The sequence below is a fragment of the Mycteria americana genome, chromosome 22 (genome assembly GCF_035582795.1).
Source record: "Mycteria americana isolate JAX WOST 10 ecotype Jacksonville Zoo and Gardens chromosome 22, USCA_MyAme_1.0, whole genome shotgun sequence".
Classification (NCBI taxonomy): Eukaryota; Metazoa; Chordata; class Aves; order Ciconiiformes; family Ciconiidae; genus Mycteria; species Mycteria americana.
Genome location: NC_134386.1, coordinates 2,509,547 through 2,526,324, shown reverse-complemented (window position 1 = coordinate 2,526,324; position 16,778 = coordinate 2,509,547). Strand labels below are relative to the sequence as shown.

The 16,778-nt window shown below is 60.1% G+C and overlaps 1 protein-coding gene across 1 annotated transcript in view; it reads left to right on the top strand.

Annotated features, from left to right (window-relative positions):
• The window catches only part of SKAP1 (src kinase associated phosphoprotein 1), a 159,798-nt gene extending 144,418 nt beyond the window's left edge, over nt 1–15,380 (top strand). Inside the window, exons 12-14 of the mRNA XM_075522977.1 lie at nt 303–412; nt 14,518–14,636; nt 15,274–15,380. Of these exons, the coding sequence (XP_075379092.1) occupies nt 303–412; nt 14,518–14,619 (212 nt within the window). The 3' untranslated portion in view covers nt 14,620–14,636; nt 15,274–15,380. The remainder of the gene's footprint in view (nt 1–302; nt 413–14,517; nt 14,637–15,273) is intronic.
• The last annotated feature ends 1,398 nt before the right edge of the window (nt 15,381–16,778 follow it).

Below are 16,778 nucleotides of genomic sequence, written 5' to 3'. Positions count from 1 at the left end.
ATTTGTAGTAAACGGCTTTAATTTGGGGTCTTCTGAAACGGCAACATTTATCAATGTGTTTATGCGTATTTACTGATAGATATTGCAGTTATTTATTGACCAGCCCCTTTTTCTTGCAGCACCTCTTTGGCCTCTGCCTTTTCATTGAAATGCAAAATTACCACCACCACCGTTTCCTTCCTTTCCCCAACAAACACCAGCCCCTGTCCCCCAACACCCCACCCCACAACCCCAATATTTCCCCATATAATTCCCTGTCACCCTGGCCTCTCTTTTTTTTTTTTTTTTTTTTTCCCCAGGAGGTCCCCAGCGAGATTATGCCAATTACTACCAAGGCGTGTGGGACTGCAGCAGCGAGCATCCCGACGAGCTCTCCTTCCACCGCGGAGACCTCATCTACATCCTAAGCAAGGTAAGAGCGTCACCGCCAGCCCCGTGTTCATCATCCTGGGGCTGGGGCTCAATTGCAAGGTCAAGAGCTGATGAAATTGGTAAAAATCAAGGTCCAAAGCAGAGTTAAATTAGCAATTTAGCGGAGGGGGGAGCGGGATGGAGTGGAGGGGGGAGGACCCCGGCATCCTGCTCCCCGCTCCATGACTGCCCCATCAGTGCCACTCCTGCCCCTACCCCTTGACTTCACACGTGACATTTCAAATGCCCCAAAGCAAGATTATTTTATTTTTATTTTTTTTCATGGTAACGGAGGCTGTACGTGCTGTTGCTCAGGTATTACAGGGGTAATTGAGTTGCTCAGCCGGGTGCGACCAGGGCTCCCTTCGGCAAGCGCACGCAGGTGAATAAATGAAGTGTTTGCATTAGCGGGTCTGCGGGGGCAAGGGCAGAGCCACCCGTGCCTGTGACCCTCTCCCAGTCCCGCTTGTCCCCGTAGGTCTCTGCCCTGGCTCCCGGCCGGTCCCCGCCGGACCACGGTGGCCCCGGCTGGCAGCGATGAGCTGGGGCGGTCGCATTTCACGGGTGACGTTTTGCAACGCGCTTTGCACCTCGGTATGGGACGGGACCAGCGGTGAACTTTGGCGGGGGGGTTGCATTTTGTTGGTGGTGTTTTGCAAGGCGCTTCGCACCCCGATGGGGTGCAGGAACAGCGATGAACGGGGGCGGGGGGGGGGCTGCGCTTTGGTTTGCAACGCACTTTGCACCCCAAGGACAGGGGGGAACCTGGGGGGGGTTGCGTGGCGTGGATGGTGTTTTGCAATGCGCTTTGCACCCCAATTTGGCACAGGAAAACGGCGATGGACTCGGTGGTTGTGCCCCGTCTGCCCTGGGGCACCCACTCGGGGAAGGTCCAGTGGACCCGATTCAGGGAAGGGTGGTGCGTGGCAGGTACGGACCTTTGGAGATGAACACCACCTCCAAGTCTCAGGCTTTTTAAGACCAAGGCAACGTTTTATAGTTGAGAAAAAGAATCAGGTTTAGTTTCGCATCCTGGCGGTAACCACAGGACGTCCCCGGGGTGGACACGGGTGATCGGATGCCGCAACGATGGGCAGGAGAGCCACGGCGGCAGCGTCAGGCCTCTCCATCGATCCACCCAGCCATCGGAGCCCTCGAGGCCAGACCCTTTCACGCCTGCAGGCTCCGAGCTGGGCACCGCTGGTGCTGTGGCAGCCCCGGGCCCGGCGTGGGCTGGCCGTCCGCCTGCCCGAAGCTTTGCAGCCGGCGTGGCGTGGACGTTTTTCGCCGGCATCTTTGAGGGCAGCTCCCGCGCGTCCCCGCGGAGGCAGCTGCATCCCCGGCAGCGGCAGAGAGCAGCTTTGCATCTGGGCTTCGCCATCCCTTTCTGGAAGGCTGAGAATTCCCCGTCTGTGGATCTCAAAGCACTTTACAGCGGCATTTAGTGACCCGCTGCCCCCCGGGACGGGGCTGACATGCTCCGGGCACCGAACCCACGGCCCCAGCTCGTCACCTCATTTCTCCGGGGAGGTGACACCAGGAGCAACCCACGGCCATCCCTGGGGGCGATACCCTCGGTGCCCAGCCCGCTGCCGGTGCCTCGGTCCGTCCCGCCGACGGCCGGCGGGTTGGGGTCCCCCCCCGCGCCAGCTCGGGGACACAGCTTGGAGTCACGGCAGGGTTTTCGCTCTCTTCAGTGGCTCCAGATTGCGACTCTTGTGCTGGCTTCCTCACACGTAACCGATCGGTCCTGAGAGCTTTTCCACCGTAAATTACTTTGCGCGACGGATGCTCGCGGCCGCCGCGGAACAGAGGCAGCGCGGGGAGGGGGGGGGGAAGGAGGGAGATGGCGGAGGGGGGGAAAGGTGTTTGAAAAGCCTGTTCACTCAGCTGCATTTTAATTTCCTTTTCAATCTTGTCCCAATTAATTTCGCAGAATTAATCTCAGAAGCAAACTCGGCAGCATCGAGGCTGCCGTTTTAGCGGTGCGGTCGCTCTGTCTGAACATGAAATAGTAGCTAATATAAAAATCCATCTGGTGTCTTTGAAACACACGCCGGCTGCTGCTCGGGTCCTGTCTGACATTTCGAGCATCAACAGCGGGGAAAAGTGATTTGGGGGTTAGTGGACATCAGTAGCCGGGGGGGGGGACTCGGCAGCCCGGGGGGCTGCGGGCACGGGGAGGGTGCGGGATGCTGCGGCGGAGGGGACGCACGGTCCTGCCCGGGGCAAGGGCAGCATCGTCGCCCGCTGCATCCCTCCTCGGAGCGGTCCCTTCGCTGCCATGTCGGGAGTCCAGGGGACGCCACTGTCGAGGGCTTTTCTCGTCGTCCCCCCAGACCCGGGCAGGAGGCTCCTTGCTGCACCCCCAGCGCCACCAGCGCTTCGTTGGGCCCGGGTGCCGCAGGGATAACGGGGCCGGGGGGGTCACGGCCGGAGCCGGTCGAGCTGCAGAGCTCGTACCCCACCCCATCACCCTGCTTTGCAGGGACCCCGAAACACCGCTACCCCAGCCGGTGCAGCCCGGCTGGGCTAATACATGGGGGAATTAATTTGGGGAGGGGGAAGCAGTAATCCCAGCAAAACCCCCGGCATTACGGCCCTTTCCCCGGCACCGGTCCCTTGTCCCCTGGCTGAGTGATTTGTACGTTATGATAATTATTTGAATGCAGCGAGACTTCCTATTTTAAGTGGGCTTAGTTGGATGTGACAAGCAGGCCATAAAACCGGATAAGTTAATTCTCTCAATTGCTTTCAATGAAAGCAGGGGGGGGAAAGGGGGGGACATATTCCCATACCCCGGACCCCGAGCGAAAGGCGTGTGGTGACATCTAGTGGCATTTTGCCTGGATTTGGGGCCATCTCGCTCGTGGGGAGAGGCCACGGGGGTGGCCACGGCCCCCCTCCCGCCCCCCCCGATGCGCTGAACCTGGTGGGTGACGGAGCCAAGGTGTAACGAGCCCGGTCGGGGCTCAGCGCGCAGCTGCATCCCGGGGCGGTGGGCTCGGCCCCCGGGGTCTCTGGGGGGGGGGGCTGCGGAGGTGGGCTCCCGGGGCTCGGCGGCGTTCGACTCCCATTAATAACCCCTCTGGGAGGCTCCTGAGTTGGGAGGGATGGGGATGGGACGGCGGGGTCAGCTGGAAGGCAACGGTCACCCACCGGTCAAATTCAAGCGAGGGCCATCCTTCCCCCACCGGCCCCCTCGCCCCCCCGGCGGGAACCAATCGTCCAGAACAAGCCCCTGGCAGCCTCATTCCTCCCAGGTAATTTTTATAAATGAGGGGACACCCATCGCAGGCGAGGACAAAAGGGTGGCCGAGCGCCAGGGAGGCAGCGCCGATGATGCCCAGCGCCCGCGCGTCCCCGATGCTGCGTCCCGAATCTTGCCCCGTCCGTGGGCATTCACCCGTGCGTCCCCGTTGCTGCATCCTGAATTTTGCCCCGTCCGTGGGGATTCACCCGCACATCCCCAATGCTGCGTCCCGAATTTTGCCCCGTCCGTGGGGATTCACCCGCACGTCCCTGTTGCTGTGTCCCAAATTTTGCCCTGTCCGTGGGGATTCACCTGCGTGTCCCCGTTGCTGCATCCCAAATTTTGCCCCGTCCGTGGGGATTCACCCGCGTGTCCCCGTTGCTGCGTCCCAAATCTTGCCCCGTCCGTGGGGATTCACCCACACATCCCTAATGCTGCATCCCAAATCTTGCCCCGTCCGTGGGGATTCACCCGCACATCCCTAATGCTGCGTCCCGAATTTTGCCCCGTCCATGGGGATTCACCCGCACATCCCCGTTGCTGCGTCCCAAATCTTGCCCCGTCTGTGGGGATTCACCCGCGCGTCCCCGTTGCTGCATCCCGAATTTTGCCCCAACGCCGCTGCTTTCACCCCACGCCGACCACCGTGCCAGCTCCGAGCGTGCCATCCCGCCCTCCGCAGTGGGTGACCCTGGTCCCCACGGGGCACGGGTGGCCGTGGCAGGGACACGTGGTGGCCCCTTCCCTGTGGTCGTGGTACCCCAATGCCAGCCCTGGTGGTCTCGGGGGGGCTGCTGAGAGCCCCCGGCCCGTGAACTTCTCCTGGGCTGGCACATGGTTCTGCTGGGGGGGTTTAGGGTTTAAGGCATACTCTGACCATTTATTTTGTGCTGAAATTTATAATAAATGCTGTTAAAGACTTCGGCTTTGACAGAGGTAATAATAAATTCACTGTTAAAGACAGTAGTTTAATTCCTTATACCCTCCAATACTGCACAGAATAAACTATATTCATCACCGAGTAATTTTTTACCACATAAATCTTTAAAACTAACCGTTGTAGGCTGTTGAGGCTGAAATATTGTGAATTTATTAGATATGCCCATGTAGTATTGGATTCAGAGGTTTCCATTCGAATATATTACGGGGGAAATTTGTGTCTTTAAGTGTGACAATCCTTCCATTTTCCAAAGCCAGCGTTATAACCAGCAGCTCCTCCAGAGTCAACTCTGCCTTTATTAGACAGAGATTTAGTAACGAGCCCCTCGCTAATCTGCCAGGGAGGTGGGGGTGACATTTGCTGCGATGCCCTGTTTCAAATGGGGTGGGGGGGGTGGGGGGGGAAGCTTTTTGTTTCCAGCGTAACAAATGCCCGACGATTTCCCATCTTATTTCGTAAATGGAAGTGGAAATTTCACTTGGGGTTGTGACAATGGGAAATATTAAAGCGGAGCCTCGTCGTTAAACCCATCCCTCCCCGGCCATAACTTTCATGGACTGCCATCGTTTTATGGATCTACATATTATATACATATATATGTGTGCGGGTAGATGGATGCGAGTCGTTTTTATTTGGGGGGTGGTTAATCGGCAATAGAGGGAACGAGAGGAGAACTGAGGGTGAAACTCCAATTGCACGTAGGCAAAATAGATCAGGAAGGGTTTAAATCCGGCATCGATTTGCCAAGAGGTGACAGGCAACACCTCTGCCACCATCGCAACTTGTGATTTTTATTTGTCTGAGCCTGTTGAGCACCCGTGTTTCGAGCAGGCATCCTTGTTTCCTTTGCTAATGTAAAATACCAGCAGACAGTAGAAATCTTTGTTCGTTAGAGAGAGACGGAGATAATTATAAAACCATCTCCCGGTTCATGAGGCGCGGGTAACATTTAAACCAATTGATGTGGTAACATTTAAAGCAGTTATATTGCAAAATGTCACGTACGGTCTAGTTTCATTAGAGACGAGTTAATAGATGGATGGAATTGAAACTCCCAGGCCTGGGCATAAAATAAAAAGTTTCCCTTTGCCATAACTCAGCCTCTCCGGCCGCCGCCGTGCCCTTCCCACAGACCGAATCCCCAAAGGTCTAAAACTTCCAGCGCTTCGTCTCTCTGCAGCAGTCACAAATCAAGAGTTAAAAATGAGAATCACGGGCAACCGACATCCCACGGCCAGGGGAAGGGGTGGTCGGAGGAGCCCGGTTCGGAGGAGAACGGTCACGCACACAATTAGTATTCAGCACCCCCCATTTGCGCTCTCCTCCACCCGAGGATGCTCACAAGCCACCGGTGTTTTGCGCTCGCTTCTGCACTGTCTCGCCTTTTCTCCTTTTTTTTTTTTTTCCCCCTCTCTTTTCCAAGCTGCTCCATCTGTAAATGAACAAACATCTTGATTTTATAGCCTTTTGCTTTGTAACACGGAGGGGTGGAGGGGAGGGGGGGGAGAAGTAGTGGAATGCCTAAGTAAGACTTTAATTCCAAATTCATTTACGCTATAGCGATGAAGTTGTCACAAACCATAATGCAGTATTTAATTAAAATAACAGAAGTGTATCTAGATATGTCCTGGGGTAGCTATCACCAAATTATAGCCTGCGCTACCCGGATTGTATTTATGAAACGGTGGTGTCTAAGGTACAGCCGAGCGGATGCGAAAGAGGAAACGTTTAAAGCATCGTTCTCGCAAAAGCTGCATCTCTCTCCTTCCTCTCCTGCCCTTCCCTGCTGTGCTTCCCCACTGATTCGGGACCCTCGGTGTGATTTCGGCTGCGCGGGGGGCCCTGGGGGGCCCTGCTTTGGCTCCTGGTCCTGACTTGGGGTGTCTGGGGGCTGCCGGTCGTTACAGAAAGGGGCTGGAGCCGGCCAGGGCTGGGGTCCGGGGCAGAGGGGGGCACCCGCTCCCAGTGCCCCCCTGTCCCGGCTCAGGTGCCTCTCCCAGCCCTCCAGCAGTGGGTGCACCCACCCCCGGGGGGGTCCCTCGCCCCCTCCCCACGGCCCTCGCAGCAATCCTTGGGGGAAAGATGGGTGGTTTAGGGTCATAAATTAATTAGGAGCGTAAATCCTGACGGAGGAACGAAGCCGCGACTTTCAGGCTGGCTGAGGTCGGGCTTTGCGCTTTGCGGAGCGGGTATGAAGAAAATGGGTGTTTTTGCAAGTTCCCGGTGAAGTCACGGAGCCGTTGGCTTCGCCGCTTCCCCTCCGCCGGTCCCCAGCCCTTCTCCCAGCACAGTGGCCACAGCCAGCCCCTCGGCTGTCCCCCTCGTCCCCCTCTGCCCCCCCCAGTCCCGTAAGCCCAGCCGAAGAATTATGAATGAAGGGGAAATAATTGCGGTGACCTTTGCAGGGAAGCGGCCCTGGGGGTTACTATATAAAGATATTTTGATAATACCCATCACGTAATCTCCCCTCTTGCAGCTCGGGGAGTCGGGGATGGATGGCTCCTCGCACACGCGCGTGCACGCACACGTACGCAATTATTTCGAGCCCTCTTCACAGGTCACAGGCAGAGTTTAACTCAGATGGCTGCTAATTTTCATCAGGCGTGAGCATTCAGGACTTTAAAGGCGAAAATAATTGGCTGCAGAACAAATTTAGGAAATGGAGTGTGCGATAAAGCAAATAAAAATCTCTCCCGGTTTTTCCCCCCCCCTTCCCGGTGGCAGGGAGGAGGGGGAGAGGGCAGGGATAGGTGGGAAGGGAACAGGCCCGATCTTATTTTACCTCCCTTGCAACTTTGCCATTAAAGTTGCACCTACAGCTAGGAAGTTTGTCCGTGAAAAATGGTCATTTTGTTTCCCCTGCTCAAAGCACGTTATTAAAATGCTAATTTAAAAGAAAAAGGAGTTAAATATCTAGCAATGGTGCAGTCTAATTGCAGCCATAATGAGCTCTCTAAATGTGAGTGCCCCTGACACACAGAGAGCATAAACAGCCAGCAAACACATCATTAGTGCTCACGTTCATTTATTCTCCCGACCTGCCCGTGACCCCGCGGCGCTGGGCCGGGAGCAGGTGGATCCGGCTGCGCGGCCCCCGGGGATGCGGGAGCGGAGCGGGAGCGGCTGCCACGGCAACGCGGGGCTGCGACGCCGGGGGATGCGCCGGGGCCCGCCCCGCGCACGCGGAGCCCGGGCGGACCCCCTGCACCCCCCCGTACCCCCCCTGCACCCCCCCTGTACCCCGAGCAGACACCCTGCACCCCCCCTGTACCCCCCCTGCACCCCGGATCCCGCGCAGACCCCCTGCACCCCCCTGTACCCCCTGCACCCCCCTGTACCCCCCCTGCACCCCGGATCCCGCGCAGACCCCCTGCAACCCCCGTACCCCCTGCACCCCCCCTGTACCCCCCCTGCACCCCGGACCCCGCGCAGACCCCCTGCACCCCCCTTACCCCCTGCACCCCGGGCAGACCCCCTGTACCCCCCGTACCCCCTGCACCCCGGGCAGACCCCCTGCACCCCCCTGTACCCCCTGCACCCCCCGTACCCCCTGCACCCCCCTGTACCGCCTGCACCCCACGCAGACACCCTGCACCCCGGGCAGACCCCCTGCACCCCGCGCAGGCACCCTGCACCCCCCTGTACCCTCTGCACCCCGGGCAGACAACCTGCACCCCCCCGTACCCCCTGCACCCCCCTGTACCCCCTGCACCCCACGCAGACACCCTGCACCCCCCGTACCCCCTACACCCCGGGCAGACCCCCTGCACCCCCCTGTACCCCCTGCACCCCCCGTACCCCCTGCACCCCCCGTACCCCTGAACCCCGCGCAGGCACCCTGCACCCCCGTACCCCCTGCACCCCGCGCAGACACCCTGCACGCCCCGTACCCCTTGCACCCCCCCGTACCTCCTGCACCCCCCGTACCCCCTGCACCCCGAGCAGGCACCCTGCACCCCCCGTCCCCCCTGCACCCCCCCGTACCCCTTGCACCCCCCCGTACTCCCTGCACCCCGCGCAGACCCCCTGCACCCCCCGTACCCCCTGCACCCTGAGCAGACACCCTGCACCCCCCCTGTACCCCCTGCACCCCGGACCCCGTGCAAACACCCTGCACCCCCCCTGTACCCCCTGAACGCCGTGCAGAAACCCTGTACCCCCTGAACCCCCCCGTACCCCCTGCACCCCCCCGTACCCCCTGCACCCCACGCAGACACCCTGCACCCCCCCGTACCCCCTGAACCCCGTGCAAACACCCTGCACCCCCCCCGTACCCCTCCCTGCACCCCGGACTCCGGGCAGACACCCTGCACCACTCCTGCACCCCCTCTGCACCCCTCAGACCCCAGACCCCACGAACCCCCCCCTGCACCCCGCACACCCCCACACCCCACGCACCTCTGGGACCCCGCCTATCCCCCCCAGACCCCACGCACCCCCTCTGCACCCCCCACACCCCTGCACCCCCCACACACCCTGCACACCCCCAGACCCCACGCACCTCCCCCAGACCCCACGCACCCCTGCACCCCCCCCCGGAAACTGCTCATCCCCCCCCCGGACCCCACGCACCCCCGGACCCCGCACACGGCTGTGGGTTGATTTGGGGGTGGCGGCGCCCAGCAGCCCGGGGAGGGAGCAGGGGCCTCCCAGTGCAGACACGACCACAGAATCATGGTTTGGGTTGGAAGGGACCCCTGAAGGTCCCCTCGCCCGACCCCCCCGCCACGAGCGGGGACATCTCCAGCTAGGGCAGGCTGCTCGGAGCCCCGTCCAGCCTGGCCTGCCATGTGTGCGGGGAACGGGCCATCTCCCGCCTCTCGGGGCAACCTGGGCCAGCGTCTCACCACCCTCAGCGTAACACATTTCTTCCTTACATCTAGTCTGAATCTCCTCTTTTAATTTAAAACCGTCCCCCCTTGCCCTATCGCTACAGGCCCTGCTAAAAACGCAGACACCCTGCACCCCCCCTGTACCCCCTGAACCCCGTGCAGAAACCCTGTACCCCCTGAACCCCCCCGTACCCTGCTAAAAACTCTGTCCCCATCTTTCCTCTCAGCCCCCTTTAAGTATTGAAAAGCCGCCTGGTGCAATGGGGAAACTGAGGCAGGGAGCGGGGATGCGCCTGAGCTGGAGCATCTTGGCTCTAGGTCTCGGTTGTGCCGGGGTGGGGGGACCCAGGGGTGCTGGGCACAGCCACCCCCCCCCCGTGCTGCTGCTGCTGCTGCTTTGGGGTGTCCCCCCCTCACCCAAGCATCCACGCCCGTTCTGCGTGTGAAGCTCGGAGGAGGACGGGGCCCTGCGGAATAGCGGCAGCCGCACGTGAAAGCGAGCGGCCGAGGAAGGAGATTAATAAAAGCGATTCTTTGGAAATGATTTTTGCTCCATTCCAGCCTGTTTGCTTCTAAACAGCCTCGCTAATCGCCTCCCAGCAACAGCACAATAACTTCCCTCTGATTCCCCCCCCCCCTTTTTTTTTTTTTTTTTCTTTTTTTCTCCTCTCTCTCGCCTGTCCGAGGGGCACAGGAACACCATCCCTGGGAAATATTTTAAAATAAAAAATACCCCAGCCGACACCCCCGTCCCTCACCCTCCCCTCCCTGCACCCCCCCCTTCTCCCGTGCACTCTCGATGAACCTGTGATATTGTAGCAATGGCCCTTGAAGTGCAGTGGGGAGGTGATTTAGGAGAATATTAAAGGCAATGTGGAGATTCGAAGGCGCCTCTCTCAGGGAGATCTAGAGAAATACGCAGCACAGATGGGCTGAGCAGATTAAACATTTCCGTCACATTGTTTTCAAATTGTGTTTGCGGTGCCTGAGGGTTGGTACTGCGGTCAGAGCGCGGCGGAGGCGCGCAAAGCTGGGAGCCGCGCGCTTTATGGAATAAATATTAATACGGCAGTTTCACACGGGCTCCCGATCCCGTCAGCGAGGCGGATCGGATGCTGCCGCCGCTATTGTCTCCCGGCCTGGCCCCGGCGGCTGGCGGGGCTCCAGCTGCACCTTCTGCCCGCTCCAGCTCTGCACGGGCACCCGGCCGCCGCCGTCCGTCTGCCCCGGCCGTGTGTCCCCGGTGCCGTCCCCGCTGGCTGCGGCGTCCTGGCGGGGAAGCCGGCCGGCCCCGGGGTGCCCGAAGGGACGTGCGTCCCTCCTGCCCCAGCCGTGCCGGCACCCCCCAAGCCAGGTCGTGCCACCGCCGCGGTGTGCTCGGGGTTGGCTTGTCGTCGGGGGCCTTGGTCCGTGGTGCCGTCTTGCTCGGCTGGTTGGTCGCTTGGTTGGTTTTGGTGGGAAATGACTAATAGGCTAAATCCTGAATGCCTCCCATCAGGCCCGAGGACTCATCTCAAGGAGGAGCTGCGCCCTTGTCCTTGCCGAAACTGCCCACGTGCCTCCCCAGGCCCAGGTGGGCATTTCTGCCTGGCCTTCCCCGGCTGGGGACCATCACCTTCCTCTCCCTTCGTCTCCCCTAGTACTGCTTGCTCTGAGCCCCTTACGTCCGTCAGCTTCTTCCCCCTGGGCTGGGACGCGGAGAACCTGGTGGGATGGGACAGAGGGACCCCGGTGGCACAGGACGCTGCGGCCACCCTGGGCGATGCCGGAGCAGACGGGACAAGGGGAAGGAGCAACGCCCCAGCTGCGTGTCCTCAGCTCCTCGCAGCAGCTGAGAATTGAATCATTGGAAGCAAGTGGGGATCATTTCTTTTTATAGGGATTTACCCTACAAAAGAGCAGCGTGGTGGGGAGCAGGTAACGGTGGGCCGCGGTCTGAAGCAAAGGGCAAGCATCGCCCAAATTACTCCTCCGTGTGCCAGGCTGGGTGACGTGCCAAGGAACCGGCGTTCCCAGCCGCATCCCTCAGCTGCTGCTGGCTCCGAATCCCCCAAGGACAGGTAGCCCCTCGATTTCAGAGCTTGCCGCAGCTCCGAGCCGGTTTTCAAGGTAAATAGATGTATAGCTGACCCGGTATAAAACTCTCCGGTGTCAGCCGACCCCTCGCACGCTCGCCATACCTCATCTATGAATTAGATTCTTCCATTTTCCTAACAATAATGTATGACACGCAAGCACTAATAATGGGGCCGAGCAATCATAAACCGATAAGTCCCTGACTGATTGGCTTTTCCTTCGGCATCCATCAAAGCGTCATTGATCTTCTGTGTGAAGGGGGGTGATTAATGGCCTTCCCGAAGCCCGACGGGGTTGTTTACGAGGGCTGGCGAAGGAGCGCGGTGGCAAGGAGGGCTTGGGAGCACCGGTGGGGAGTAAATATCATCCAGGCAGCGGAGGGAGAGAGCCCGTGCTTCTCGGTGAGGGGCAGGAGGGATGTTGGGTCGGACAATTTGAGCTTGGTGGAGCAGGGGAAGTGCTGCCGGAGAGATGCGGCTGCACATTTAGGGTCCCACCAGGCGGTCGTCCATCTGAAGCCGTGCAGGGGACAGTTGGCCACGTTCCTGTCACCGCCTTTGTGACTGTGGGCTTGGGCCGTGGGATTTCCCCCCCGTGATGGGGACAGGGGGGAATCTGTAGCTGGGTCATTCAGGGACTCCGCTTTCCCCCTCCTCGGAAGAGCATCGTCTCTGCTGGGTGATGCTGGAGGAGCCGTGGTGCAAGGCAGGGAGAGAAACCAGGTTGTGGTTGTCATCTTGTTTCTTTTTCCCCCTTTTCCTTCTCCCTTGTCGATGGAGATTAGCAGCATAAAGCTTTTTACAGCCCCGTGCACCAACCCGCCATAAAAGCCCTGATTGCGGGCAATTATCCGAATGAGCGTCTGCTTCGGGTTCACTTGGCACCGGGGATCTCGGGAATGAAATGTGGAGAAGTGCTGTGAGGGGTTTTCTTCCTTCTGGGAGAAAATCGCAGCATTTTGGGAACGGAGCGAGGCTATCGTGGCCGTGTAGAGGATGGCTGGGCTGGGAGGATGGCCTCCGGGGTGTTGGGCTGACCCCCAAATCCAGTTCCCTGTTACGTGCCAGCCTGGAAAGGGCGCTGGTTTCCCAGTTTGCTCAGCCCTGCTGCATTTCTGGGGACGGGGCAGAGCGATGGCTTTGCTCTGCCTCCCTGCTCATGCCCGGTGCTGCGTTCTGGGGTCCCCAGGGGCTGCTGGCATGGCATCAGCACCCATGGGTGCTGCCTCCAGCACCCTGCCGAGCTCCTGCCACGCAGCTTCTGATGGATGTAGAGAGGGCAGAGCATCCCACTCCCCTCTCCTGATGCCGCCGTACCAGCACGCTCAGGGCCCACCGACCTCGCTGGAGCAATTATCTTCCCGATGAGTGGGTTTTCAGTCCCTTCTAGAAAGTCTCAGCTAAATTACTCCCCCCCCCCCCCCCAGTCCAGGCAGGTACTGAGCACAGAGGCCCCATTAGCGTGTAATTAGGCAGAGTCCAGCAAAACCATCCTCAAGCTCCCTCCTTCTCCTCGCCCCCCTCCAAAACCCGGTATCAGGCATCAGCACGTTAGCGAGATGTAAATGAGCACCTCCAGACGAGAGCAGAGTTCACCCTGCACTGGGCTCTGCCTTGCTGTGCCAGTGCACTCCTCGTTTTAATAGTTTAATAAAAATTAGCATAATTAACGAACATCTGTATGATCCAGAGTGGTGCAATTTGGCACTTGGAAACGAGGACTTAAACATTATTGCTGGGAGTTTAATGTTGTTTTAATTCTTTTTGGCACTGCGCGGTGAAATAAACGCTCGGTGCCGCGAGTTCTCGGCTGGCTCTCATTTGCATTTTCCTCCCTTTGATTATGAGCAATCGCGGACTAGCCGGCAATTCATCAAAGCAGAAATTATTTTAAAATACCTCATAGTGTTCAGGCTATGGCAGAGCTGGGGGTGGGGGGGCGAGTGGAGACTGGGGGCCGCCCGTCACGCCTGGGTTGCATCTCGGCCCCTCTGCCCACGGGTCTCCAGGCTACAGCAAATAGACCCAAATTTTTCCTTTTGGTTTTGCAGCAGGATTTTTTTTCCCCTCCCTGGCTGGTGAGGAGAGCGGGGCAGGGGGACGGAGCCCCCATCCCTCCCCGCTCCTTCCTTTCCAGCAGCATCGCGGGGGCTTGACTCAGTGCTGCGTGCTGGGGCGTGGGTCCCTGGGGAGCATGGGGGTCCCAACCCGGCGAGCGTCGGGACTCCTGGGACCCTTCCCTGGCCCCGGCGAGGGCAGCATCGTCTGCAGAGCTGGAAGCGTCGGGAGCAGTGTCTGTCGCTGGTCACTCTGCCCTTCTCCCGAGCAAAGCCCTTTCCCTCTCGGGAAGCAGGGATGAGCTCGGGGACCCATTAAATGCCCCCACCAGGCAGGGGGGGTCAGAGCTCCCATGGGACACGGGACGGGATGTGCTGCTGTGCGCATCGCTTTTAACATCTCCTTTAAAAAAAAAAACAAACCAAACCAAAAAATCTCCTGTTTTGATGGCAAACTTCTTAAGCCTGTGTGTGCTAACTCCTCCTCTCGCACACACATGGGGGGAGTTTTCTCTGGCATTATTTGCTGCCAATATCTGCTGTCAGGGGAAAATCACACCTGAATCTGGGGAAGGGACGTGTTACCCAGGTATGATCCACCTGGAGAGGCTTCGCAGAACTCCAGGCTGGGGCCTGGGACATCCCGAGGGTTGCCATCTGTAAGTAAAATACCCCAAAATATCCGGGTGTGAATTAAATACTGAGTTTCTGAGCAAGCCCCAAGCCGTGCCCTGCAGGACCCAGGGCGAAGGGGGAGAGCGAGGCGGAAGGAAGGAGGGGGGGTCGGAAGGACAGCGAAGGATTTACGAGGGGGAGAGGTGGGACTGGGGTATTTTCTGGTGGGAGTCTGGGGGTTGCTCTCTGTAGCTCCAGGTATCGGAGGAAGGGACCCGAGCCATGTCCCCTGCCCCGGCACTAAACCCGTGTCCGTCCGGCTGTGTCTCCCCAGGAGTACAACGTGTACGGCTGGTGGGTCGGAGAGCTCAACAACGTGGTCGGGATCGTCCCAAAGGATTACCTGGCGGCTGCCTACGACCTGGAGGAGCGATGAGGACCGCGGCACCCCAGGTGAGGGCTGGCACCCCGGGGTGCACCCACTGGGGATGGGGCGTGGGGGTGGGTGCTGGGGAGGCGGCTCCATTCCTGGGGTGCCCCAGCATCACCAGGGTGCCGAGCCTTGAGGACTGTCTTTGGCTCCATCTCCTGGTCTCCGTTTTATGTGGGAGCAGGAGAGACCGGGAACCACAGTTGCAGTTCAGGGACAATGCCACCCTGCCCAGTGTCCCTCCCTGGATTTCAAGTCCTTCAAGCTCCATGGGAGAAATGTGCTAAAACCACGGCAGCCACCTCCATCGGACCCCGAGAGCTGCGTGTCACCGCCTGTAACACCAACGCTGACACCAAGCGCTGCGCACGCCGTGTTTTTCTCCCAAACAAAACCCATTAGGGAGGCATTTGGCAGATGGGGAAACTGAGGCACGGGTCAGGGCTGGGAAAGTGGAGGGGGTCCGCAGCCAAGCTAGAGGCAGAGTCCTGACACCTGCCTGGGGCGGCGAGACCTCCACGTTTGCCCGGAGATCTCCTGCCCTCCCTATCCCCTCTGCGCCCACGAGTCGCCGATGTGCGAGGCCGTGTCAGTCCCAGCCTGCATCTCATTGTCCCCTTCCCCACCGTCACCCGTGTCTCTCCTCCTCCCCGAATCCAGGTGCTTCTCTCCCTGGCCATGCTGAGAAACCGGCTACACCGTCCCCACCACCAGCCTCAGCCTCCTACGGGAACCCGTCGCATGAAGAGACCCACGTCCCATCGCCCAGCCCATGCACGGTGCCCCGGAGCTCTGCTCTGCCCCGTGGTACCCCCTGTGATGCCACCGGGACATGGCGGGGGCACGGAGGGCTGGCAGCCCACCATAAAGCCATTTTCCTCTCCATGTTTGGCTGCTCCAGACTTTGTTGTGGGGTCTGGAGCCGGAGCTGGGTGTGGGCAGTGGCCCCCCGCCTCCAGCCCCATCTCTGAGCATCCCCAGAGCCCTCTGGTCCAGGCCCATCCCAGCCCACGACTGAGGATTAACCCAGCGCATCCTCCTCCTCCTCCTCCTCCTCCTCCCGCACTTGGCTGAAGGGCCACTAGATGGTGGTAGGTACCTGCTGACTGCAGCCTTCCCGGGGAGGGTGCCCAAATCCCCTGGGCTGCACCGGAGCAGCCCCCCCGGCACCCACCAACCCTCGGCCGGCAGCGGCTGGGGTGCTCGGTGCCGAAGCAGCAGCATCGCCCGCAGGGTGAGCCCGGGCATCGGCCGAACGGCTGCTCTGAAGCAGAAGCTGTGCAGACGTTTGGAAGCCGGGCACAAGCAGGGGGACCCCGTGGGACCCCGGAGGCGTGCGGGGGGCTGCGGGGATGCAGCCGAACCCATCCCGGCGCCTGCCGCCTCGCCAGGCTCCCATACACGGCCTGGCTTCCACTGGCGAAGGCACCTCCCTACCAGGCGCGTCTTTGGTGTGGAGGGTGGGTTTGGGATGCCCAGAGCTCGGCTTGGCAGGGCACGAGCTCGTCTCAAATCCCTCCGGCGTTCCCGAGCTGCTCTTCCAGCCCCGGCTCTCCGCAGCGTGCGTGACCCCGAGCAGCCGTGGGAGCCCGTGCCGGGGCGGCTGCGCCCAGAGAGAGAAACGCTCCCTCTGCTCTGCCCCTCGGCGCGACGCTCAGCCCTCCTGCCCTGTCTCCATTTCCCCATCCGTGAGCATCTCGCCCAGGACCGGGTCATATCCATCTCTCCATCATCATTCCTGGCATCCTGGCAGGGAGGGAACCGATGCTTTTGCTCCGGTGCAAAAAGGACCAGGGCTTGGGGCTGACCGGACGCATCTGCCCCAGCCCTGCCTAGGGGAAATGGCCTGGCCGTTTGCACCCCGTTACCACTCCCCGTGCTCAAGCACCAGGAGGCCTGATCCTGCCCCAGATCAGGGGACTTGCCCAGGACACCAGAGCTGAGACCTTCATGCTGTGCTCGAGGAAACGGGATAGGAGAGGGAGATGGGAGCAGGATACTTTGGCCAAGCACGGGCTGCTCCAGCCCCGGGTCAGAGCAGGACCCCCCCGTCGCGGCACGCTGTGGGGAGGGGTGGGGGGGGGGAAGCACCACAGTTTGTTTGCCCAGACTTGAGAGACAGCCTTCCGGGGGGGGGGGGGGGGTGAGGATGCGCTGTCTGGAGA